General features: G+C 45.2%; 1 protein-coding gene across 11 annotated transcripts in view; it reads right to left on the reverse strand.

The window, feature by feature from the left end:
- The window catches only part of Ank3 (ankyrin 3), a 526,650-nt gene that overhangs the window by 116,696 nt on the left and 383,269 nt on the right, over window positions 1-26,685 (reverse strand). For all 11 annotated transcript variants that reach the window (XM_050142496.1, XM_050142456.1, XM_050142430.1 and 8 more), the window contains 8 exons: window positions 19,512-19,610; window positions 16,239-16,436; window positions 13,147-13,245; window positions 10,529-10,627; window positions 8,879-8,977; window positions 5,425-5,622; window positions 3,027-3,125; window positions 2,620-2,718 (listed from right to left, as the gene is read on the reverse strand). In XM_050142496.1, the coding sequence (XP_049998453.1) occupies window positions 2,620-2,718; window positions 3,027-3,125; window positions 5,425-5,622; window positions 8,879-8,977; window positions 10,529-10,627; window positions 13,147-13,245; window positions 16,239-16,436; window positions 19,512-19,610 (990 nt within the window). The remainder of the gene's footprint in view (window positions 1-2,619; window positions 2,719-3,026; window positions 3,126-5,424; window positions 5,623-8,878; window positions 8,978-10,528; window positions 10,628-13,146; window positions 13,246-16,238; window positions 16,437-19,511; window positions 19,611-26,685) is intronic.

The following is a 26,685-nucleotide window of genomic DNA, read 5'->3' on the forward strand; positions in this document are numbered from 1 at the left end:
TGTGGAAACACTAGCTACCCTGAGAAGCATTTGGCCCTCTGACCAAATACTCAGACACACCCTTCAGAGACCCGTGCCTCCGCGGGCCAGCAGAGCACTGGACTGTGTCCAAGGCTACAGTATAAGACACGGGGGCAGGAGACAGCTAGCTACCTTCTACCCCTCCACTAAAGAGAAACTTCACAAGGCAACACTAACAGAAGAAGGACCAGCCAACATGCCTAACATTAACAGGGCAGGTGGTAAAGGCATTGTGAGATCCTTATCAGTCATCACCTGTGGTTTTACTTTTACAAGGGACAGAACATTTAACCGAGCTGGGTGTGGTGGTGCATGCTTACAATTCCAGCATTTGGGAAGCTGAAGCCTGCCAGGGCTATGCGAGGAGACACTGTTTCAAAAACAAACAAGCAAACAACATCGATAAAAGAAGAAAGAAAAGATCATGAGTTAGCCAGCTTTCAGCCCCAAGTGATTATGGCTGAAGTTCTCCCATACTTACAGCCTATCTTTGCTTTAATCATGCCTATGCTGATGGAGACAAGACTACTTTACTCTTTGGGTTGTCCTAATGATTCTTTCTATTCCTTATTTTTTTTTCCTTCTAAAGTCTTGTCTTTTATTCTCAAGGTTTTGTTTATTGTTTTTTTTTTCTTTTTTCTTTTTTTTTTGGTCAGAACACAGGTTCAAGAAAGGAGTCGTGCAAGGGGAATTCTGAGCGCTTCTGAGAAAATGCCAAGAAAACAAGAGTCTTGTGACCAGTTTCTCCAAAAAGATGCAATTGTTCTTGGAAAGTGTTTCCGTGCCCTTCCCAGGTGCAGCAAACAGGAGCGAGTTTGCTTTAGATTATTCGTTACAGCTGGCTGCTGTTACTTCTTTATGTGCCTCCATGGAAAAGCATGGTTTTTGTGACATGAGGCTTGTCCACCACGCGAGGCTTACCCTTGTGGCTGGACACTGCTCATGTGACTCTCAATCCTCAAGTTTAACTTGTCTGACGTTCTGCACAGCGTTGGCTCTTGCATGCAAGTTTCGTCTGCCTGACTTTTAGGTTCCACTCTCTCAGGTTCACACGCTGACTAAAGTGATAAACAGGATTGTTGTTGTTATTGTTTGTTTGTTTTTCAAAGGCATAGGTGAGAAAGCTTTCTTCAGGACAGGGCCAAAGCCAAGGTTGACACACTGGGCTAAAGTATTCCGAATCTGATTTTTGGGCATATTTTACTGAGTAGAACAAATGACCAAAGAATACAGAAAGGAAATTCTGAGGACAAACCTGCACCCTGGGGTGAGGAGAGAGCAGGTCAGGTAGAGGCAGTGGGTGCCAAACCTATGACTCTGGAACCTTCATGGTAGGAAGAGAGAACCAACTCCTGCAAGTCTTCCTTTGACCCCCACATATGTACACACACACACACACACACACACAAATCGACAACAATCACAAAAGCCCACCACCACAGCAGCAACATCCTCTTTCATGGAGGAAGTGTCCAGAACATTTTCCCACAGCACTGCTACCTAGAACAGGCCAGGCTCATTGGTTTGTGATGTGACCAACATGACCCAACAATGAAGAACTCTCAAGGCATGGCTCAAGAATATTACGGATGCCAAACGGTCCTTTGAACAATAAACACAATAAAAGAATTAAAAAAAAAATCTAAGAATCAGGTTTGTACTGGTTCAGTGTTGTGTCACAGCAACCCAGTCAGCAACCAAACATGTGCTCGGCTTCCAGCACGTCAGGGCAGAATAATAGGGCAACACAAGAGCTGGTACACTACACTTGGTGTTTCCTTCTCAGAAATCTAAGATGTCTACTGCCCAAAAATTCCCTAACAAGATGACTAATGGTCCCCTCAGCAGTAACAACCACCTCATACCCCTCCACAGGAAACCCTTTAGGCTCTTCTGTGAGGCACAAAGCACATGCAGGCAGTGTTTTTCTGGCCAAGAAAATGTGATGTGCGTTTTCATAAATTTTGATAAATCAGGACTTTATGTGTGTGAGTGTATGTGTGTGCATGCATGCGTGCGCGTGTGTGAGAGTATTTAGGCCAGAGACTGAAGTTGAATTACTTCCTCAGTTGCTTTTCCACCCTATCCTTTTGAGACAGGGTCTCTCACTGACTCTGCAGCTTGGCCATTAGACTAGATAAGTTGCCAGCAATCCCCACCGATCCTTCTGTCTGTCTCCACAGCTCTGGGACGGGTGCGTGCCTCCACGCCTGGCTCTTTACAGGGGTGCTGGGATCTGCACTCAGGGACCTAAGCTCTTGTAGAAAGCACTTTACCAAGCTGGGACATCTCATTCTCACAAGTCAGAGTTTCCGATTCCCTTAGACTCTGCTTATGTTTTCAAACTGGCCGAGGAGGATTCCAGCTCCCTTCCCTCCCCATCGTCCAGGAATTGACTGACAAGCATGTATTTATTGAGCATCTACCACATGAGGTGACTACGTAGCACAAGGCACACGTCTTCCTGGCAATTCTGTAAGCAGTTTTTATGAGCCAGGTCTAAACAATGAGGACATTACAGAATTAGCAAGAGGGGATGCTTGTATAGGGACAGATAGATGATGCACACTCGGTTCTTAGGCTGTGAGTTACAAGTACCTTTGCGGCTGCGTGAGGTGAGGCTCCCTGGTCCAAAAGCAGAAGGGCCACTTTCTGGTTATCGTAATGTGCCGCTACGTGCAGTGGAGTTAGCCCGCTCTGAAAACACGTGCAGAGACAACAACCAGGGTCAAAGGTGTCTTAGTAGGAGACTGATAGATTCATGAAATGGGGTTAGACCGCATACAAAAGACAACGGCATTCCCGTTCAGGTTCTAGTGTATGTGGACCCCCCCCCCCCCCCCCGCACTGTTCACGGGGTCCCAAGTATTCTTCCACCTAGTGAGACTTCACTAAGGCTTAGTTACCATCAAAGTGGCTGGGAGGTGGGTGGGGTTAAGATATTAGCAAGTGCTGGTCTGTTATGGTGGAGGTGGCCTGCCACAGGGTGGCTGATGACGTCATACCTTCCCAGCAGCATCCGGAGAGGCGCTCTTCTGCAGCAGGAGATTCGCTACTTCGAGCTTTCCGTATTTCGCAGCCACGTGGAGAGGAGTGAATCCCTTCTGAGGAAGGAAGCGGGAGAGCATCACGAATGGAGGTGACACAGGATGGGGCTTCTTGGGGCTGATGGCTTATTCCAGCGACAAAGATGGGTTACATGAAATGTGTTAAGAGCCGGTAGCAGGCAGCAATTGAAGACTGCTTGATCCATAGCGACAAGCAGACTATGCCTAACAGGTGTGTCTAAGCTGCAGCCTGTGGGGCCAGAGGTGTCTCAAGATAGCTGGGATTGTGGCCAAACACAGTTGTAGACCAGGGGGTCGTGTAACGCCATCAGAAGGTTGGACACCTCGGAAAACAAGGAAAATATTTTTCCCTCTGCTGACTGAACCACACTGTTCACTTATTTAGGAATTAGTCAGGTGTATTTGATAAGCCGGATCTGGTAATTATTCCAGGGCTATTTGGGGGGTGTCATGCTGTGGGAAGAAAGGCCTGCACAGGCCCCACTTTAGGCCCATGTTGGTGTGCTTGGGTGTTGTGGAATAATCTTTTTGTATGTTGTGAAGATAAGATGTGTCTTTGTCTAGGTGCCTTCTGATTGGTTTAATTAAGAGCTGAATGGTTGGTAGCTTGGCAGGAAGAGGTTAGGCGGGACTTCCAGGCAGAGTGAGAAGAGGAGATGAATCCAGGAGCAAGAGAGAGGACAGAGGACAGAGAGAGGAAGCAGGAGGTGCCAAGATGGAAGAGAAGTAAAAAGCCACGAGGCAAAACATAAATTAATATATAAATGGGTTACTTTAAGTTATAAGAGCCAGTGAGACAAACCTAAGCTATAGGCTGAGGTTTCATAATTAATAATAAGTCTCTATCATTTTTTTGTGGGCTGGAGGCCAAAAGGAAAATCTGCCTACACTTGGGAAACCCCATATTAAGTCTGGACGCTCTGTGGGCTCACATCAGCAGAGAGCATGTCCCTTCCCCTGCTCCCTGCTTCCCCACGGAAACACACAATTTCTTTGTGCACGCTCTCGATACACACAATTTCATCACGTATGCTCCTGCCTCAGGGAGTCTTTGCTCCCTGAGGTGAACTGGGTAATGACACCAACAAGAGTTGGATGCTTACAGTCCCTGACTGATCTCCCATGAGTCCAGACCCTGCAAGGATCTAGACATCAACTAGTCAGTCAACACCCAACATTAGAGAGGATTTAATCAGAAACTGGAACGTGACCATATACTATCTTACAAGACTACTGCTAACTACATCCAGGGGGCAGCTGGGATGGAGGATGGCCGGGGTGCCCTGTGACCCCCCCAACACCCATTATTCTGTTTCCCATTCTAAATGACATCCAGGATCTTGTGATGTGTGACTTGACTCTCCTAAAGAGCCCAAGAAATCACGGGAGATGAAGTTTGGGACCATCACTGTTTATTCAGGTGCTTTTCTTCTATAAGTATTTATAATCACTGTTGTATTAATTATACACTAGTCCTTCTTATCCACAGACGGCAAAGAGATTTCAGCACCTGTCACTCTTCTCAGGACATGTCATAGGCCAGTTTGTCTAGCTGTGACACTTTGTTATGTCCACGCAGTTCTCATAAAAATCAAATATAGAAACAAGCAAACCATTTTGCATTCTCTGTGCAGCTATAGCCACGGGAGAATATTACTCGATGACACCAAGATGTCAAACCATAAATCAAAAGGAGAGGCAACAACAAACAAAAACAAGAGAAACCTCTCCCTATTTGAAGGTATAGAAGCCCGGCTGTGGTGGCACACACCTTTAATCCCAGCATTTGGGAGGCAGAGGCAGGTGAATCTCTGAGTTTAAGGCCAACCTGGTCTATAGAGCAAGTTTCGGGATAGCCAGGGCTACACAGAGAAATCCTGTCTTAAAAACAAAACAAACAAACAAACAAAAAACCCAAAAAAATCCAACAAACAAAAACCAAACCAAAACAAAATGAAAGAAAAGATAGCTGTACAAAAGCACCAATAGACTAAGTGTGTAGTGTTTTTGATTTCAGCAAAGGAAATGAGCAGGTGTGTTCCAAATTGCCATTGAAACCTCTCAAGTAATTTGCAAAACAAAACAAAAATATCCCCTCTGATCCTAGATGTCGTTAAGGTATCCTTAGAAGATAATATATCGAGAAACAACAAAGAAACAAAGAAAAAAAAATTCCTCAAACCTGAAAAACTACTTCCTGCTGAGCAAGGCTTCCCTGGCCACATCCATGACTAGCCTAGGGGTCCCACTGTAGACCCAGAACCACAGCTTCTTAACCCATCACTGGGCGGGAGACTCCAAAGAAGGGTGTGCTTCGGGAGCCAAGTCCTCATACCTTTGTTGTGATGGATAAGGATGCTCCGTGGTCCAGAAGGAACGCAGCGACGTCCTCATGCCCCTCTCGGGCCGAAAGGTGAAGCGGGGTGTACCCAGAGGTGGTTGCAGCATTGGGCGACGCTCCTTGCTGCAACAGTTGCTGCACTATATCCGCCTTCCCCAGCCGGGCTGAGATGTGGAGCGGGGTCTGGTCATCCTAAACGCCAGGCGGAAACACAAGGCCAGTGAGCCTGCGAGGCAACGGCGCCATATGACAAATGCAGGGGACGTTAGCTGCCCCGTGTCTGAGGGACACACGACTCTAATTCAGTGCTAAAGGGAACCTTGTTTCTCTTTTTCTATGAGGTTTGGAAATGCGAGGCCCTTGACCTTTGAGTATGAGAGCATGGAAGACAGTTCTACCTGGGTATCACTTCTTTACCCTGTCGTGGAGCATCGGTTTCAACCTACGATGACTCTTTTTTTTGGGGGGGGGGGGTTAAAGAGGGGATGAGAACAAATCTGAATAAAACTCACAAACCTGTGAGTTATAGTTACTTGTGCAAGCCATGTATTTTAGTGCTCTATTACCTTATTGCTGCCACCCTTTCCCCACAGTCAAAAGCGAAGAAAGGCAAAATAGGGTCATACGGGGGTGGTACTTTGGGGATTTATCAAACCGGGCATTCTAGCAGCAAGGGCGACATCTGCCTACTACAAAGGGCTAACTTATTGTAGTTCATCCAAAGGCACAAAGCCTGAGTCCTGCACCCAAGGGGTTTGAGACAAGTGGGAGAGCCACCTAGTCCTAATCTGTCCAGATAGGTACCCCCAAATGGCCCATGTCATTTCCCCGAGTGAAATGCCTATTGAAACGTAGCGTTTCTTCAGACCCTTCTGGCAGGAGAGGCAGAGGAAAGGGTAGAACCAAATACGGGTACTTCTTTGCGTGGAGAGCAATGGCACAGAGACTACACAGCCAGTAGGATGCCTAGGGGGATCGCTGTGGATTGGCCGTGAAGTGTCCTCTCCAGGCTCATGGGTTTGAGCACTTGCTCCTTGACTGGTGGCACTGTCTGGGAAGCCTGTGGGACTTTCAGGAGTTAGAACCTCACTGGGGGGAAGTGGGTCTCTGAGTTTGGGGCCCTGAGGTTTGATAGCCCAGCCCTATCTCCTCTTCCCAGACGGCAGATGCTTGACCAGCTGGCCTCCAGCTGCGACATTGTGTCTTTCCCATCAATGAGAAACACCCTCCTTGAACCATAAGTCACAATAAACTACTGCTCCCTTCAAGTGCTTCTTTTCAAATATTTAAATACAGCAATGAGGAAAGTAGCTCACACAAGCAACAAGAGGGGGCACCAGGATGCCACGGCAAGCAGGAGAAATCCCGAGGACAGAAAAACCAAAGGAAAAGTTCACACCCCTTGGCCACGGCCACCTCAACCACAGAACCTTGCTGTCATCCATCTCTCGGGCTCTGTTTGGAGCATCCCACCTGTATGATCTCAGACACCTTTACAGAAGTCGCTATCCTATGGTTTGTGTGAGAACTCTTGACTGTGGGTCATATCCCCATTTGGCATTATTGACTCAACCAGGGGCCACGGACCCTTGGTAACCAAAAATTAGTTCAAGAACCACACACACACACATATGAGGGGTTTCTGTTAGCACTCGCCCAGGTCCCTTATAGAGCTTCATTGCATCTTTGATTCTGAAGATGAAACACGAGCGCTTGGCACTGCACACGCGGCCCTGCCACGCAATACCAGCAAACCCTGCTTAAATACCCTGGCTCAGTTTCCACGCTATTGCGCAATATGAACCGCCATGTTTTTTTGTTTGTTTGTTTTTGTTTTTTTCGAGACAGGGTTTCTCTGTGGCTTTGGAGCCTGTCCTGGAACTAGCTCTGTAGACCAGGCTGGTCTCAAACTCACAGAGATCCTCCTGCCTATGCCTCCCGAGTGCTGGGATTAAAGGCGTGCGCCACCACCGCCCGGCTGAACCGCCATGTTTTAAACTGCACGTGCTCTAACAGAAAAGACATGGTTCAATCACTGAATGCAAAGACATTTACCATTTTCCCACTGACATTCCCAAGCATGTACAAATCATATGAACATGTCTACGGATTGGAATGGGACGCCATGCTGATTTTAAAATTACTGTTTCAGCTGCTGACTTGAGTTTCACAGACAATCATTCAATGAATTTTTGGCTCAACTGGGACAGGATTTCTAACAATTTCTGAACTGGTCCTCAACATTTTATAGCATGTTATTTATGCAAGGCAGTGGTCTCAAGCATTGACAGTTATGAAATCAAAGGCTGGATGAGCTCTGAAAAACTTTGAAGATGTTCTGCATCCTGAAGTTCCAACGATCCAGCCAAGATTTAATTCTTTACGAGAAAATAAACTAGCACAATCCATTGTTAAGCATGCAGAATCGCTGTCAACTTTAATAAATGGGGAGGCTCGGTGGGTGTCCCAGAGTCGATATAAAGTACGTTTATGATCTATCGCTAATAAAGACTGGATTTGTGTTGTGTCCTGATTTATATACCTATATATCCGGGATGACAAGAGGCAACATTTAAAAAGTTCTATTCTAGATAAGGAGACAGCAGCACAGAGACATCAATTAATTTGCCCAGTGGAACTCAGCGGCTCAATGGTGGAACAAGATTCAACTTCAGGCAGTCAGCTGAGGTCAGTCTTGGCCATCCTACGCCCTTCATGAAATTTAAAGTATAAATGTCATCTGCAGTAACAACTAGATGTGCTGTTTCTAACCAACATGCACGAAGATGAGGGCTCTTACTATCAGTAATAAGATACTGCCTCTGTGGTCATTTCATTTTACTAAGTTGGAAGCATCTTCTAGACCAGAAGCATCTTCTGTAAGCTATACTTCAGCTGCCACTGATGGAAAATCAAAAAGTTAAGAGATTATTCATCCGGGGGTGGTAGTTCAGCCTCCCAAATGTTTGGACTTCCGGTGTGAGCCAGGCTTTCAGAGCCCTCATCTACATCTGGGGCATGATGCTCTTATATTTTATAGGAGGGAAGGAAAACCACATCCTTTTTCCTCTTGAGGCTGTGCCAGCCAACACAGAAGTCAACCCAAAAGGTGAGTTTGTGTTTACAAGCTGCGATTGTTCTAGAAACTTCCTCCCTGAGGTCATCTCAGCGTGAAGAGCTCTGGACCTGCCTAGATCTGGTTCCTAACCTGTTAGGGGCTTGTGATGCACCCAGGGCAGTTCCTTATTTTACATAGCTGTGCTACACAGGTGACTGGCCATGACGGTAGATTATTTTTATATGATTATTGGGTGGAGCCCTTTCTCACTGGAAGTTCGTATTATTAAGACCTGTTTCGGAGAGACAGTAAAGATTCAGCTAAAAAGGTTTGCTGAGCCCTAGGCTTCCGCCTCAGTTTCACTTTTAAAGTCCCCCGTCTTGCCCTTACCTTAGCTTTTGCTTCTACCTGAGCGCCGTCTTGTACCAGATACCGCACCACTTCTGCTTGGCCTGACCGAGCTGCCATATGCAATGCTGTTTCTCCTCTCTGGGGAACACAAGCCAAAGTCAATTAATGGCGACTCTCAAAATCAATGCTTTGTTGGCATGAAGTTATAGTGACTTTGTTTATTAAACAAAGAATTGCCTGGAGCACTTCCTTGCTGGAAATATATGGAAACAAACACGAAAATACTTTCCCAGGAAGCTGTGCCAGGGTGTCAAGGATATGGATGCAACCTCAACGGGACCAGCTGCTGATGCTCTCAGAAGCACAGCTCAGAGGTCTACAGCGAGGCATCTTCAGGGTTGACAAGGTACCCATGCTCCCAGGGTGGAGAGGAGACACAGATGATGAAGCAGGGCAGGTGAGCAAGTTGAAGGGGAGAGATGCCTGCCTACCTAACCTGCCCTCACAGTCTAATTGTGCTGGAGGCCAGTCTTACCACGGCACACCTATTTTCAAAGAACGGACAGGCTGGATATCAGTTTCAATTTATCAGTTCTTAAATACTGTCTCTCAGGATTAAACATAAACACTACACAGGGGCACCAAAACCACACTGAGGGTCAGATGTGGTCTGTCCCCAGTGACCTAAATACATAGAAATCACATTTATTGGTACCATCATGAGGGCATTGTCCCATCGCTATCCTACCCTCTTGTTCAATAATCTCTGACATTGGTTTTTCATTCAACAAAAATGACAGCCTGATAGAGAGCATATCCTAGCATAGAAATAATAATAAAAACCAACTACAAGTGGCTTGCACAAGCAAAATTCACACAGAAGTGACTTGGATAAAATAAGCTTTTCCCCACAGGCCATCGACCTGAATGGACAGACAGGAAGGTGGCCTTGCAGGAGACAAGGCATGGGCTTACTGGAAAGGAGCGGAGGATGTTGATTGCTTTGTTACATGTTGTTCTTTACAGAGGACAATAACATCTGGATTTAACCCTATCAGGCATACGTGTAAAGCTTCAGGGCAGTCTTATGCTTGTGGTCCATTGTGCTAAGAGGATGATGTTAAACTTGAGAGTCTGTAAAACAATGTCGGAGGATATAGCATGCTCGGGGTGAGCAGTTGCTGCCCAGGGAATTACTCTAAATCATCTCATGGGTTTAATGATGACAGTTAGTGTGGGGAAACATTGCCTGGTACTTGGTTAAGGCAGACTTCCACAGGCTTGCTATGACATGGTAGAACCCTCTTAAAGCAGATGACCTTGAAGTTGTGTGAAATTACTTCTTCACGTGTATGACAACACTGTGTGAGCACACACCCTCACCGTGCAGTACTTTGATGGATTCTCTCAGAGAATCCGACAGCACTGTTTCTACTCTAGTATCCAGCAGTGAAGTCCTTGCCATGTCAATGAACACATTTCTTAAATCTTAACAGGTTTTAGCCAAATGGATACCGACAGGATCTTGCCTTCAAAGCAAAGAAAACCAAAGATGTTGTCAAACTCTGTATCTGAAGTAGTAAAATTAAATGATAATGCACTTACTTATAGTGAATATGCAAGGCCACCAAAGCCGCTCTTTTCAGTGTCTTAAAAACTCAACTGAACTCCTTTGCTAAGGGTACTTACCACATTGGTGGTGTTTGGGGAGGCTCCATGATGCATTAGCTGTGACACAATATTCACATGTCCCATGAAGGCAGCAACATGGATTGGGGTAAGGCCCGACTAAAGGGGAAGGAAGACAATGTTGATGGTTGGCTTACCATGCAAGGGGCTTCATGATGCGCTTGCCTGCCTGTCTGCCTGCTTCCCTCCCTCTACCCATCCATCCATCCGTCTGTCCATCCGTCCATTCAACCATCCACTTATTCACTTCATCTATCCATTCATTTATTCATCCTCTCACCCATAATCCACACATCTATCTTAACCAGCTCAGGGGTCAAATGAGAAGAAATCGAGTTATTCACCATTATGCCACAGATTCTATGAGGTGAATATAACCTCAAAGAGCTGTGATTATGAAAGACTTACCATCATCTCTATTAAACTTTCTTGCCCATATGTGTGCTTGCATGTGGGGCATGGCAATAACATACATATTAGTAAAACGTTGGCTACTAATTCAAATACTATTCTGGACTTGGAGTTCCCATAAACTCTGAATAAATGAAACCTACAATGCAAACCATCCCTCTAACAAAGAGAAAATCAACATTAGGCATGCCAGTCATTTAACAAATAAGCATTGTAAATGAATAAAATGTTTTAAGGCACATCAAGAATAACAGTATGTTTGCTTCAAAGCCTATGTACATGGATATACCTTCTACCCTGACACTAGGTCAGTGGAAAGCAGAACTGATTGATTCTAGGGTGTTTTATTTTGACTATATCCATCGATGAGAGGTATAAATAGAGTAGTCAAAAAAGAGAATTAAAGTCTCAAGATAAGAATTTTGTGAAGGAGTTCAATTTCTGTGTACTACTCATGTAACTTTGCTCCATTTTTAATTTTCAGAATTTAATTAGGTTAAAACATGAACCTGATAAAAATAATATGAATAGAAGGCTTGTCCTTTATTTTTAAAGAGAGAGAAAGTATCATTAATCTCTATAGATATTTGAGATATGTAAAAAAAAATATATGACAGGACTGGTTCTGAAGCTCAGTGGTAGAGTATTGCCTAGCATGGATAAGACTGTGGGGTCAACACTCTCTCTCTACACACACGCGCGTGCGCACGCGCGCACGTGCGCGCGCACACACACACACTATACATACAACAGTACACTAATATATATGCATACAATATATACGTATACATACATGTACATACAAAAGTACATGATGAAAGAAGATAAAGTCTATCTGCTCAGCCTCCAATAGTGAAGACTGAAGAAGAACAGAACAGAAGAGTTTTTCTTATAGTTTGGCGACCTTTTCCAGGAACACAGGAGTTAGGTATCAGAGAACTACCCTCTCAAGTTCTCAGGGAGCCGGAGTCCGGTAGGGGCTCCTCATCACAGGCCAGCATTTCCAGACATTAACACAGCTTCAATCTAACATTTGTCTCAGGGTCAATCCTGGCCTCTAAAGGGCTTCCCTGCACTGAGATGCACCTGGCCTCTAAAGGGCTTCCCTGCACTGAGATGCACTATTCTACACAAAAAAACACCAGGGTACCTAACAGGCAGACACAAGTCTCATAAAAGGGCAGATTTGCAGCGTTTTTCTTAACCATTGTGTGTTGAGAATTTAAAAGTGTTTCGAGGCAAGGCAAAAATGCCACATACAAGCAGCAGTTACAGGAGGTTTGTGTCCAGTATCAAGCATACAACAAGACTTTCTGAACTGTGGGCTTGTGCCCATAGAAGGTTTGGGCTGAAGGCTCTGGAGCCATGGGAGTCACAGGGTCATAGATATGACAACTGGATAAGAACATTGGCAGAAACATGTATGTAACTGTCCCATGGAGACACCCAGGACAAGGATGGCAGCAAGGGCAGATTTCTGGGGGAAGGTGACCCAGATATTCAGGGTCAGCCTTACAGATCACACGCCTGCTCTAGGAGAAGAGCCAAGGCTAGGATTTGCAGAGCCCCTTCGAGTTGGGAAGACAGAGGTGGAATGGGGTGAAGCAGGTCTGGAGAGGGGAACACAGGCCTGTTTGCCATGTGGAGAGCCAGGGCTGACTCTCAAGGATGGAATCTTGGTGGATTCGGGGGACAGACACAGGGCTTCTCTGCCCCTAACTACAGCACCCCCACACCTCATGCACTGCAAAACCTCCATGCACCACGGTCCTTCTTACTCTCTCATAGCACGGGAAAAGGTTCCGCAGCCCAAGCACAATGACATTTTCAGCCAGACAGCTTCAGCCAAGGGTGAATCATTGGTAGCTCAGCCAAGAGATGACAGGAAATGCCCCTTACGAGACAAACTGGCCTCCACGAGAGAAATAGTGCAAGATTTATCCCAGGTCACCTTTGCACAGTGGAGCCTGCACTTTGATGGTGTGTTCTGAACTATATTTCTGTCCTGGGGGTATACTTCTATCAACCAACCCACGCACTCACACCCGTGTCTGTTCCCTCCTAAATCTTGAGAGTCCTTGTAGAGAAGGGTGAAGAATGTTGCTTGTGATGATAACAAGCAAAACTAGCTGCTTCCCTGGGGGGAACCCCCACTGTTGAGGCTATACTCTCTTCTTCCCTGGACCCTGAAAGCACCCTCCCCTCACCTCGGTTACGGCTTGTATGGATGCACCGTGCTTCAAAAGGAGTTCCATTACTCGGATGCGGTTCTTTTTGCAGGCAATATGGAGAGGGGTGAAGCCGTTCTGTAAAGGGACAAACACATACATCTGCTTAACCTCGTTCCACGGGAGTCAGTTCCGCTGTGGGCAACAAAAGGTATTTAGGAGAACGAGATGCCCTGCAGGCTTCCAAACCACAAGAGGTTAGACACGTGGTGGCTCTTCTTTCCTGGAAGGAACAAGAGTCTGAACCGGTTCCTTGTAAGGTTCCCAGGTGGTCATAAGCAGGATGTATAAGTTGGGTATAAGTTCCTGATAAGGAAAGGCAAAACGTTCACACACATCCTTATTTCGGAGTTCACTGTTCCAAATATTTTTAAAAATCTAATTTTGATTTTTGACTCCCAGTCTCATGATGTAGCCCAGGTTGGACTCAGACATGCGTCTTCCGATTGTTTCCTTTTTTTAGTTATTATTTTATATGTATGGTGATACATGTAAATCTGTGCATCAGGTGCGTGCAATGCCCTGGAGGTCAGATTCCCCTAGAACTGGAGCTACTAACAATTCTAAGCTGCCATTCGGGTGCTAGGAGTCGAACCTGAGTCCTCTGGAAGAGCAGCTTAAGTTCTTAACCACTGAACCATCTCTCCAGCCCTCTTACTTTCCCCTTCAAATTGTTGGGACTACAGCCACGTGCCATCACACTAGCTAATGTACTTTTCCTTTTTCCTTACTTTTTTTTTTTTGGTGTCAGTGGGGGGGGGGGTCTTTAAATGCTTGTGCCAGCACTGGCTTGCCTGACGTCAATCTAGCCAGTGATTTCTTCATATTAAACTTGCCTGACTTACAATGTCTCAAGTGCCCACCCTCTTCCTGCCTCTGGCCAGCTCTGTACAGGATCACGAGCCTTACAAAACCACTGCTGTCCAGATCTGTAAACTTAGACCATCAAAATCACATATGCCGGTGGGATGGATCTGTCTTCTAGGGAGACATTAGTGTCCTGCCTCTTACCTGGATCCCCCCCAAACATTACATCTCGAGTTGAGCCTCCTGAGACTCGGTAGCTAGGGACCAGCGTAGTTCACTGAGCACTTCTCATTCCTCTCTGCATGGAGCTATGGAGCTAATGTTCCCTTCTGCCTCACTACAAACATAAAAGCCGCTGGGGAAAACATGGGCACAAGGATCACAAAAGGTGGTTTGCAAAGCCAACCTTTTGTTTGCACAGCCAACCATCGCCAGTGCCTGTTCTGACTTGTCCCCGACTTGTGTGGCAGGACATTGTTCTTTTTGAGCGCTGGAGAGTTTCATTTCTTCCATAGTTTTAAGGCAGTTTTAAGACTCAAGCGCACAAGGCTGGTCTGTGGTGGGGCACGCCTTTAATCCCAGCACTCAGGAGTCTGAGGTAGGGGAAAACTCTGAGTTTGAAACCAGCCTGGTCTACAGACTAAGCTGCAGGACAGGCAGGGCTACATAGAGAGACCCTGTCTTGAAAAAACAAAACCCAAACCAAACCAAACCAAAACCAAAACCAAAACAAAACCCTTGAGCACAAGCTTACTCTAAAGACACTAGAATTTAGATGACTCAATAAGTCATTTGCTTGAATGTTTAAACTTATAAAAGAATTGGCTTTTAAACAAATCACCCACCAGACTGTTCTGCCCAAAAGCTGAGACTGGGCAGCCCATTTCAGCTGTTAGTAGGGAAATGTACAATACTAAGGTCTCAGGGCAAAGTCAAAGAGCTGAGGGCAAAGTCACAGCGGGTGCCACCAAGGAGGCTGCTGGGACCATTACTTTGGCCATAGTTCATCCCAGGGTAAGTATCTACAATGCCCCTCTGCTGGGAAAACTTTAGTCATAGGAAAAAGAGAGTTAAGCACACGCCCTGCTTTAAGGTCCCTTTTTTTTTTTCTCATATGGAAAAATGAATGAGTCACGGTCACTCACTGCTCCCCTCCTTTCTCAGAATGCAGAGGCTTTTGACACACTGGGCAGGTCAAACAGCGCCTCAAATACTTTTCGGTGGAAGCTGTTGAGATTGCAATGACAAAGGAGCGGCCTGCCACTGCGTGCAGAATTCCAATCCCCTCCCCCAACCCTGAGTTTCAGGCACCTGAACTTGGAGGCCAGAGTCTAGATAGCTCTGAAGGACAGTGCAGCAAAGGAGGAGGGAAGCAGATACCTACCTGGAAGAGTTGGTTGGATGCAGCCTATACCGCAAGATCCCTAGTAAATGAATGGTTTCTCTAAAGCTGGGCATTTTCATCCTTTCCCTGAGCCAAGTGCTTATTCTGAATGAAATATAAACACCTTACTAAGGATTATTTATTTTAACCCTAACAAACCTTGTCTTACCGAGAAAAACCGGAGGTTAACATCATTTCAGCTCACAAATTCTTCGACAAGTATTACTATTGTTTTTAAGACAGGGTTTCACTGTGTAGCTCTGGGTGGCCTGGAACTTGTTTTATAGACCTAGCTGGCCTCGAACTCAGATCTCTCCTGCTATTATGTGCAACTGCATTTTAAAAATTATATATACATATAATACATACATATATATACACATATAAACATATACACACGTGTATATTTTTTTTTCTGAAACAAAGACTCACTTTTTAAATTAGGCTGGTTTTGAATTCATAGTAATCCTCCTGCCTCCACCTTACAAGTGCTGGGATAAGAGGTTTAAGTTGTCAAGCCTGGTTGGTTTCATGAGTAAAAGTGCCAGAAAAACAACAACAAAACCACTCAAATGTCTACCCCAGGGAATAGTAACATTACCACCGTGAGGTGGATGAAGCTGTTCATGTGGGTCTTTTTGTAACCGTGTCGTGTGAGGCCTTCACTTGTGGAAGAGGAGCACGAGTGAGGCCTTGAAGGGCGTTGTCAGCTTTGTCCCCACCAGCACAGAAGGCTTTGTCCATTCCCAAGGACTTGCAAAGACTAACAAAGGACTCAGATTTAATGGACTTTCTGTTTTTATCTCCGGAAGAGCGATCCCCCCCCCACATGCAAGGCGCCCTGTGCGTCAGTGAGACACTGGACGGCAGGACAACTCACCAGGGCTTTGGCATTGGGGTTAGCTTTCTTATCCAAAAGAACCTTGGCAACTTTGTAATGGCCGCAGTGGGCTGCCACGTGGAGGGCAGTCAGGTAGTCATTGGTGACATCGTCCACGGGCACGTTGTGCTGCAGGAGGAGCTGGACGCAGTTTAAGTGGTCTCCTTGAGTGGCCATGTGTAAGGGAGACAGTCCGTTCTGGAACACAGAAGGAAAGAGGACTCACGGTTTTGCTTTTTTTTTTTTTTTTTTAGCGCAAATGAGCCAGATACGGGCAAACACGAAGGCGTTAAAAACTCTCTTAGTTTGGAAATACCTTGTGTTTTTAAAAGGTGTTGACGATTGTTTTGGGTGGCACCTGCTTTGAAAATTTTCCCTTTTTCTCAAATTCTCAGAAAAACAAACCATCAAGGGTAATTTCTTTCCCCACTTTAAAACTCATATGGGTTGCACAGGAGCCCAGAAATCCACTGCATTCTTAGCAGGATTTCTTATTTTTTGAAACTACAAATAAATAAATAAATAAATAAATAAATAAATAAATAAATAAATAAATAAATAATCAAAGGGAGAACTAATTAGCAGCCCATTGGTCTATTACTGGTTTAACCCTTGTAGATGGCTAAATAAGGGCAGCTCATTATTTTATCTCCTGCAGCAGCAGTGGAAACCTTCATCCATTTCTAGAAATCTGGTGCCCCCTTGTGTCAATGACGGGTAAAAGGACCATCCTCCCAGTTATGTGACCTCATCTTAAATCAACTTAGCCTTCTTTGTCACGTGCTGGGCAAAGCCGCTGAAGATTTATTTCAAGATCTCAGAGAAGAAATGGATAGAGAGGGCCTTAGGTTCAAGCCACAAAATGTCTGGAGTGACATTCACTCTGCAGTGGATGTTCTTTTCCAAACAGAGTGAAGCAAGGCAGGCTAGGTCAACGTCAGTCTTCTCAAACTTCAGTTGAGTAGGATGGCAGAGTGGGCGAGCCTGGGGGATTTTCAGCAGGCCCATTTCCCACGGGGAGGTCTACAATTACTAATAACATATTTTAGAACGCTAAATAAGCCAAACCCTTTTCTCTCTAATAACAGCAAAGTATTTTTTTTTTTTTTAAGAAGCCACCAGTAGTTTTTAAAGACCTGGTAGGCATGCCTATGGGACCAGGTGCACCTGAATTCTCTGAGGCCAGTTATTAACTCTGCATGCATTGTAGCATGACATGGAAACCTCCAAGACAAAGCAATGAGAAATCCCTTAGCCATCCCCACACTACCGCTGATGGGCATATATTTCCAGTATTTGTGCTCCTTCAAGGCAAGAAATTTATGAGTATTTTCCCAAACTGCCTAGCAAAGAGTGCTGCAGATGAGACAAAGATATTAACATGAATTTAAAGACTTGGGCCACCCCTGGGGAACTGGGATGTTCCAGCCTAAAGTATTCCCCTCCCGCGTGACACTGGAGGTGTCTCCAAGGGCTGGGACATTTCCCATCTGACACCGCCACCCACAGGCATCTGTGCTCTCTCGCTTCTGCCAAATCCTCCTTTATGTTTTCATGTAGTCTTCGAGGGAGGACTGAGTAAACAAATCTGAGAGACCACATGACTTACTGGAGACTCTAAGCGGGAAGCAGTGTCGAAAACAGAAAGAGGGTTCTATCCCAGTGAGATTTAACCACTAACTTAATATACCTAGAGTCGCCTAAGCTGGAAGTCTCAATGTAGGAATGCCCAAATCAGATCAGCCTGCGGGCACGTCTATAGGGGTTTGTAATGATTAGCAACTGAATGTAGGAAGGTCCAGCCCAGGCAGCAAGTACCTGCAGCACCAGAGAGGGTCTTTTGAAACAGTATAAGGAGCGCCAATGGGAAAGGAAGCCTGCTCAGGTGACACCAACTTAAAGATATGGTGAGCACAGGTAGAATAGGCAGTCAACGAAGTTTATTTGGTGGGTCAGGGAGATGGCACAGTTGTCAAAATGCTTGCTGTACAACATTGAGGACCTGAGTTCGATTCCCTGGAACGCACATAGAAAGCCAGCTATGGCAGTATGTGCTTGTTACCATAGTGATAGGACTGACAAGTGGCTCCCTGGAGCTTGCTGGCTAGCCTAGCCTCAGGGATGAGCTTTGGCTCCTTGAGAGATTCTGAGCAGGGACACACCTGCACATGAACATGCTGACCATGTCTTTAGAGAGCCGTCAGCCCTCTAAAATAACAAAGCTCTCAGTTCACCCCAGATCCCAAAGCCGAGGGTGTGTAGGTTCCCTGCTACGACCAATTTCAATTTCAAGTTTCTCTTGTGATTGCAAAACCTGGAAACAGGAAGCGAGACACTCACTTGGCTTTGCGAGCCGACAGGAGGGTTCCAGTGGACTGCTGGGAATCAAAAGGGCAGGGCAGGCTTACCTGCCAAATCCCACACAGTCGGGGGGACGGACAAACAGAATTTTAATGTTTTTAATGTGCACGGAACTGAGGGCCCAGCGCAAGACAGGCAAATGCTCTACCATTCAGCTGAACGCCCTGCCTCAGCCTATGAACTCTGAAGAAATCAACTGGGAGGTGGGGTGTAGAAAAAGACTCAGAACCCAGCCGGAAAGTAGATCTTTCTGTCTGTTTAAAGCAGCAGTCAGCCGAGCTCTGAAAGTACCATTGTGTAATATTAAGAAGCAAAACAGACCAAAAATAACAAACGGAAAAAGGCTTTACTGTAAAGCACATTATACAGAAAAGCTTCATAAACCTAACTTATTTTGTATGCATGCATGTGTTTCCATGTGTAGGCATCCACATGTGTGTAGGTGTGCGTGCACTCATACCTGCATGCAGATGCCCCAGGCCAACAGCAGACCATCTGTCTGCCTTGATCTCCTTCCACTTTGCTTATTGAGAGAGGGTCTATTGCTGAACCCACTTCTTACTAGTTCTGGCTAGTCTGGCTAGCAAGCTTGCAGGGAGATTTTGCTGTCTCTGCCTCCTGAACTCTGGGATTGCAGATGGCCACCACACCTGTCTGGTCTTTATAACTTTCACATGGGTGCTGGTGAGCTGAAGCATACATAGTCCTCATGATGGCAGAGAGAGCCTTTGTCTTCTCAGCCATTTCCCCAGTCTCCAAACTTATTTGGAGCTCCTCCAAAGATCTGACAAACTTATGTTCCTTAAGTAGTTACGGGTGTCAATGTTTCCTCTCATTCCAAAGGCTCAGATAAAAACAGCGAAGGGAAGCAGACCCGAGCACGGTACCATGTTCAGAAACCGAAGACCTCACCTTGGTTTTTGAAAGGATGGGTGCGGCTCTGTCAAGCAACATCTCTACCACCTGCTCATGGCCACTTCTTGCCCCACAGTGCAGCGGTGTCAGACCATCCTGTAGAACAAAGGTGACACTATAAGTTGGTGACATTAAGTATGTCTCAGAGATGCAGCGTATTCTCGAAGACCCGTTATGGTATAAGCCTTCTAGGATGCTGTGGGCCAGGGGTATCAAAGGTTGTCTCCTGGATTCCATACACTAATTTTCTATTTTAAAACTGAGAACTATGTTTTCGTAAATTGAAGCGCCAGAGATGGGGCTGTTCCCACCTCCCCGTGGCAGCAATTACAAGTGTATGTCCTGTGTTCTCTTTGGGTTCTGGGGATTAGAAGTGGGTCCCCGTATTTGCACAGCAGTCACTATGCCAACTGAGCTATCTCCTCAGACCTAAATGTTTAAAGAGGGTTCATGAAAGAAATGTTATACAGTTTAGCCTTCTTCTTACATATCTATGCATGTCACTTCGTGACACTTTTTCTTAATGTAATTGTGCTGGAATACAGTAATCACTATATCAAATCCTCTATTGTGAACATATATAAATTTAATTTTAAAATAGTTTTATTGATTTTTTTCTTGAGAACACAGCCTCAGAATATCAAAATAGATCAGCTTAGGATGATCAATCCAACTGTTCAAACATGGTTGAGTGAAATACAAAAATAAATCAACAATTTTGTGATTATTAAACCATTTGTTAAAAAGTCCTTTTAATGAGGCGGGTGGTGATGGTACACACCTTTAATCCTAGTACTCGGGAGGCAGAGGCAGGCGCATCTCTGAGTTCAAGATCAACCGGTTCTACAGAGCGAGTTTTAGGACAGCAGGGATTATACAGAGAAACACAGTCTCAAAAGACCAAAAAAGAAAAAAAAATCCTTTCAATGAACTGTGCATCATCAAGGTGAGTTCACATGTCTGCTCCCGAGTATGACATCGTTAGAATGAGACAGGCTTCAGATGATAGAAACCATCTCTGGTTGTTGCTTCTCCAGATGTTCATGGTGCTAGATTTTGTGTGCAGAACAGACTGATTTGTAATTGGCTGTCTTACAAGCCCTCTGAATGCTGCAAACTCCACGTCAAAGTACACTCAATATTTGAGCCAAAATCTTTTGTTTCATTGGTTCCTCTTCCTTTCCTTTTTGCTTTTCAAGATTTATTTTATTTTTATTTATGTCTATGTGTCTTTGTAAGTGTAGGCCATGTGCATATGGGTGCCTCCTGGCCCTTAGAGGCCAGAAGAGGATGTCATATTTCCTGGCACCAGAGTTACAGGAGCCATCCAACATATGTGCTGGGACCCAAAGTTGGGTCCTTTGAAAGAGTAGCAAGCACTCTTAACTGCTGAGCCATAACTCAGTTCAGTGGTCTTCAACCTGTGAGTCATGACCTTTTGGTGGTCAAACTGCCCTTTCACGGAGGTCACCCAAGGCCATCAGAAAACACAAGATATTTATTTACATTACAGTTTATGACAGCAGCAAAATTACAGTTAAGAAGTAGCAATGAAAACAGTCTTACAGGTGGGCTCACCACAGCATGGGGAACTGTATTAAAGGGTAGCAGCATTAGGTTGAGAGCCACTGGTCTAGCTCCTAGGAACATCATTGCTGTTTCCATCAGTGGCCACGGATTTATGACCCATTTTGTCAACTCTTCCGGTAGACACAAAAATTGATTTCCCATCCGTTTAAAGTTACACAGCTCGCAACAGGACACAGAGACTTTATCTTCTTCTTTAAGCTCCTCCCCTCCCAGAGCCCTGCACCCTGGACCCTTGGACCTCCCTTCAAGTCTCACAGACAAGGACCAGCTGCTCAGGAATAATTAGGACAGGAGACTCAGCAGGGAGCTACGTGAGCCATGCGAGTCACTCAGCTGAAGCTGTCCAAGTGTCCCCAACTCCCTGGAGAAGTTTTCACAGACAAGCTGGCTTCTACACTCTCCAGTGTCAAGTGTGAAGATCCCTCCAGGTAATAAAACCCACCTAAAAATAATCATGTCTATCAATACCCTGGTGCTTGGCTCAGCATCCCCTATTCACTTTCTACCTGACTGGGCAGCTCTGAGAAGGATGTACTAGGATGCACAGCAAGCAGGTATGGCCACGTGTATAAACTACTACAGCTCTAAGTAGCATCAATTTTTTTTCTTCTTTTCTTTTATTTTGCTTTTGGTTTGGTATGTCAGCCTATTGGAACACTCTCCAGGGACACCTAACTATCCTTCCTTTCTGCTGATTTCAAGTGTTTGCTTTATAATTCACAGCAATGCAGTCTTCCAGGAGGAAGCCATCAAAAAAGCAGAACACAGAAACTTACAAACAAACAAACCCACCTCCAAGACCCAGCAGTTTCCTAGTAACAAAACACCTGAGCATGTCTAAGCAGGAACAAAGTAGTGGTGACACTGCCCTACCCATCACCCCAAGTCAGCGCGCGCGCGCGCACACACACACACACACTATGATAACTCAGTGACTGCTGTCAGTAGGCTAACATGTCAAAACTGCGGAGACTCTGGAATAAATGTAGAAAATGACAAACTGAAGTCCTGCAGACAGAGAAGTATTCCAGCTGCTCTCCTTCATTCTGGGAAGTTATTCTTCTCACGCCAACATGCTAGACACCACATCACCTATGTGGCCATCTCAGTAGTGTATGGTACACACCACATGCAACATATGAGGCTATCTCAGCAGAACATGGTACATATCACATGCAACATGACCATCTCAGCAGAACACGATACACACCACATGTACCATATGTGGCCATCTCATCAGAACATGGTACACACCACATCACCATATATGTACCATGTATGGCCATCTCAGTAGAACATGGTACAGACTACATGTACCATGTATGGCCATCTCAGCATAACCAGTGGCAAGCACTGACTTTAAATAGTTTTAGGCATGCTGCTCCAGACATTTTTTTTTTAGTCTACCTTAAAAACTAAGTTTTTATTCTAAAAATCTGAAAGTATTTCAGACTTCAGCAAGCAGGTTTTTTTTTCTGCCTCATGGTCAAGTATGATTCATCTCTATGTAGATTTATCTGAAGACATCTTATAACTTTATTCTCAAATCATTCCTACAAGAAAAACAAAATCCTTGCAAAAGCAAAGCAAAACAAAACAAACAAAAAACCTCCAAGGATGGCCAGAAAGTTCACTGTGAGTAAAGGAAACTGCCATGTAAACCGGAGACCTGAATTCAATCCCAGAACCCAGGCAAAGGTGGGAGGACACAACTGACGTCATAGAATTGTCCTCTGATGTGTGCCCTGTGACACGAACACCCACACACACACATCACATACACACAAATAACAGTTAATTTAAAAAATTAAACCGTTAGGGTTTAAAGAGGCTTAAAGATGACTCTTCCCAAGGATGCACAGGCTGAATTGGGAACGAGGCCAGTGGGGATGTGGGCACAGCTCAGTGGGCACAGCTAAGGCCCTGAGTCCAGCCAGTGTGAGGGGGCCCTGGGTTTCTCCCCAGCACTACAAGGGCGTGTGCCAGGGGATGTTTGGGTTATTAGTGATGACTAGGCAAGACAACCAAGGGGCAGTGCGGAGCAAGTTCCCAAGCTTAGCTCCGGGGTCACTGTTCCCCTTCTTTCTTCTGCAGTCTAACGCTTGTATCTCTGCGTCTACTGCAAATGGGTGGAACCTACGGACTGAGGATGTGAAGATTTTCTCATCAGTGACAGAGCCAGGCTCTGCCACTCTTGGAGCCTCTGCTCCCTCAATCAGTGGCACAGTCAGCTGTTTCCCAAGGTCAGATTCATCAGTTCCTCCAACCTGCAAAGAGCAACCAACAGGAGAACCCTGGCAATGCTTCTATTGCCGACTTCTTCCCATCGGTTACAAATGTGATCTGGCATTTCACAAATTGCTCTAGTCTTCAAGGAGAGTCCCAGCAGGAGAGTCACCCCACAAGGAAGCTGGGCAGCCTGTCATGAAGGCCAGCTGTACAGGTGGGGCTGACTGAGCTTTGGGGACATTTGTAGGTCAATGGAAACAAGCCTTAAGACAGTTAGTGAGCAATTCAGTTTTGTTTTTATAATCAAGGACACTGAGGTTGCCCAGCTACTCAGTAACACTTAAAAGTGTGTAAACTCAACAAGCCATACTTGATTCAGTCAAAACGAGTATCGAAAATTAGCAGACACTCAGTCTACTTTATATCTTTTGGACAAAAATAAGATGAAGAAAATAGCATGAACTTTGAACATTTTTAGTGTTAAAGCTGCATGGCGGATTATCTTTCCCAGCACAGATCTCTGCTTAGGAAGGGTTCTGGTCACTGCCATTCACTTCTCTGTGAAGTATAAATGCTCCAGAGCAGTGTAGGGGAGGAGGCTCAGTGAGCCAGAGTGCTGGTGAGCAAGCATGAGGACCTTAGTTCGGATCCTCGTCACCCATATAAAACACTGGTCATGGTTGTGCACGCCTATTACCGTAATACTGCTGTTTGTGATGAAGGAGTGCTGGGATGTGGGCCAGGAAGATGCTGGGGCTTTACCAGTTGCCAGCAAACTAGTGTAAAACCAGAAAACACTGAGTTCAGGGAGAGACCCCCATCTCAAGGGAACATGGAGAGAATTAATGAGGACCACCCTTGACAGGGCTCCCCCAAAATCATTCACTGGCCTCCACATGGGAGCAAACACCCACACATGCCAACACATTCATGAACAAAATAATTCTTCAGGGTGGCATTCTAGGTCTTTTAACATCTACCCTAGATTCACCCTAGCTTTCTCTGTTCCCCTCCCTTGTCCAAGTGAATATATCTGTGGTCACCCCTGTCACAAGTATTTGTTTGAGAGATACTTATTCTAGGATCCAAATCTTTGTTATTTAACGCTACAACATCTCTATGTCTGTCTGTCTCTGTTTTTCCTATCCCCCCTCTCTCTTTATTCCTTGAGACAGCGTTTTCTGTAGGTCAGGCCATCCTCAAATTTACTGTGTAGCCCTAGAATGATCCCGAACCCTCAATGCTCCTGCCTCTACCTCCTGAGTGCTGGGCTCACAGGACAGGTGTGTGCCAACATAACTGGCTTACCCACTGCTAATGACTGAACCGGTTTCCTGCTACATCGTCAGCACCCATCCATGCTTGTCTTCATTGCTACTGCACAACTGTAATCCTGCTACTGCTATGAATCACAGTGGAAAGATCTAAAATGCAAACCCAAAGGGGCGCGACCTGCACACTGAGAACCGTCCCACTATAGTAGTATAGCTTTGAAGGCTCTCTCTAAACCACACGGGACTTTCTTACCTCCCACAGGTTTGTCTTCTTTTCTGCGCTTCCGCTGGGGGATGGGCACCTTGTATTTGTCCCTACAGCTGACTCCTAACAGTGCCCCAACTCTGGGGCTTCTGCTCTTCATCTCTGGCATGGGAACCTTGCAAGGTCAGCTTAGAGAGACTCCCCAACCTTTGATCTATCTACTCCCTGATTCCCACCGCCATCTTAGCACCCAAGTCTACCCCCCCCCCCAGAAATGATTCTGTCATATTGCTGTGGCCGCCATCCCTCTAACCCATGACATTTCCTCTTAGTAATTTTCCAAGCCCTGCTTCACAATGATACCCTCTGTTTCCTTGTCTTCAGAGGTGAGTTGGGTTCCCTCTTCCCTTGGGTCTGAACAGTGAGGCTTTGTAGCAGAAAACGCTGCCTACCTCATCCGCTTTTTAAAGACTTATTTTCTTTATTGTTACATGTGTGGGCGTGTGTGTGCCACACGTGTGCAGGTATTCATGGAGGCCGGAAGAGAATGTCAGGTCCCTGTGCCTGTAGTTATAAGTGGTTATGGATACTGAGACTCAAACATGGGTCCTCTGGAAGAGCAGCAAGTACTCTTAGCTACTGAGCCATCTCTCTAGTTCCTGCCTGATCATTCTTTGATGAGTATCAAGAATAATTTTTTCATCAACAATGGTCTAGCCTCCCCTCATCCCAAAGATAAGGTAAATGATGAAGGGGTATCTGAATCTAGCAAGGCATGATGGGACCCTCTGCTTGTTATGCCAGGGAGATTGAAGCAGGGAGGGATAGCCTGAACTACAATTCCAGTCTGAGGCTATCCTAACCTTCACAGTAAGGCTCTATATCAAAAAATCCAAAAGGAAAAACAATTACCAAGTTAAGGAACAGAGTTAGTGGATATCTTTTTAAGGTTGTTTTTGAGACAGTGTATTGGGTAGCCCGGCCTGGCTTCCAACTTGAGATGAGGTTAGGGAATAATCTTGAATTTGTAATCTTCCTGTCTTCCCTATCTCAGTACTGGGATTATCATGCCAAGCATTCTACCAACTAAGCTATATCCCCAAACCTTAAGCCAATCTTAAAATAGGGATTATCTAGTTTAATGATAAAAATTACTGTTGTACTGTTTTTAGTAAAATTAAAAAAATTATTTAACTTTATTTAAATGCATTAGCATGAAGATATGAGATCCCCTGGAACTGAAGTTACAGATGTGAGCTGTCATGTGGGTACTGGGAATTGAATCCGGGTCCTGTGGAAGAGCAGCCAGTGCCCTTAACCCCCGAGCCATCTCTCTAGCCCTGTATTTTTTTTTTTACATTCTTCATTCATTCATTTATTTGTGTGTGCATGCATGTTTGTGTCATGGCATACGTGGAGGTCATAAAACAAGTTCAGGAGTCGATTTTCTCCTTCGACTTTGTAGGTGCTGGGGACCAAGCGCAGGTTGCTAGGCGTGGCCGCAGGCTCCTCTACCTGCTGAGCCTTCCTGCAGGTTCTCTTGTCCTTTTTGCTTTGGACTCCCTTTATCTATTGCCAGAGCACTATTGAAATACCTCATCTTAAAAAAAAAAAACAGTCAAACAAACAACCACAAAACCAAAAAATGCAACAAAAGCTAAACCCCAAATTCTCACTAGAGCGAGCTGTTTATTAGCGGGGATTAGATTGAAGGGCATGACTCAGTCTCTTGACTCTCAGAATTTGCTCTAATAAGATTTTCCTTTCTTGTAAATCAGGATATTGCAAGCTTATAAAAGAGCTTTTATGGATATTGTACTTGGCAATATAACACTGACAGGCATATTACTGTTTCTCAAATTATACAGAGGTT

The sequence above is a fragment of the Alexandromys fortis genome, unplaced genomic scaffold (genome assembly GCF_014885135.2).
Source record: "Alexandromys fortis isolate MF-2015 unplaced genomic scaffold, M_Fortis_MF-2015_v1.1 scaffold_9, whole genome shotgun sequence".
Taxonomy (NCBI): Eukaryota; Metazoa; Chordata; class Mammalia; order Rodentia; family Cricetidae; genus Alexandromys; species Alexandromys fortis.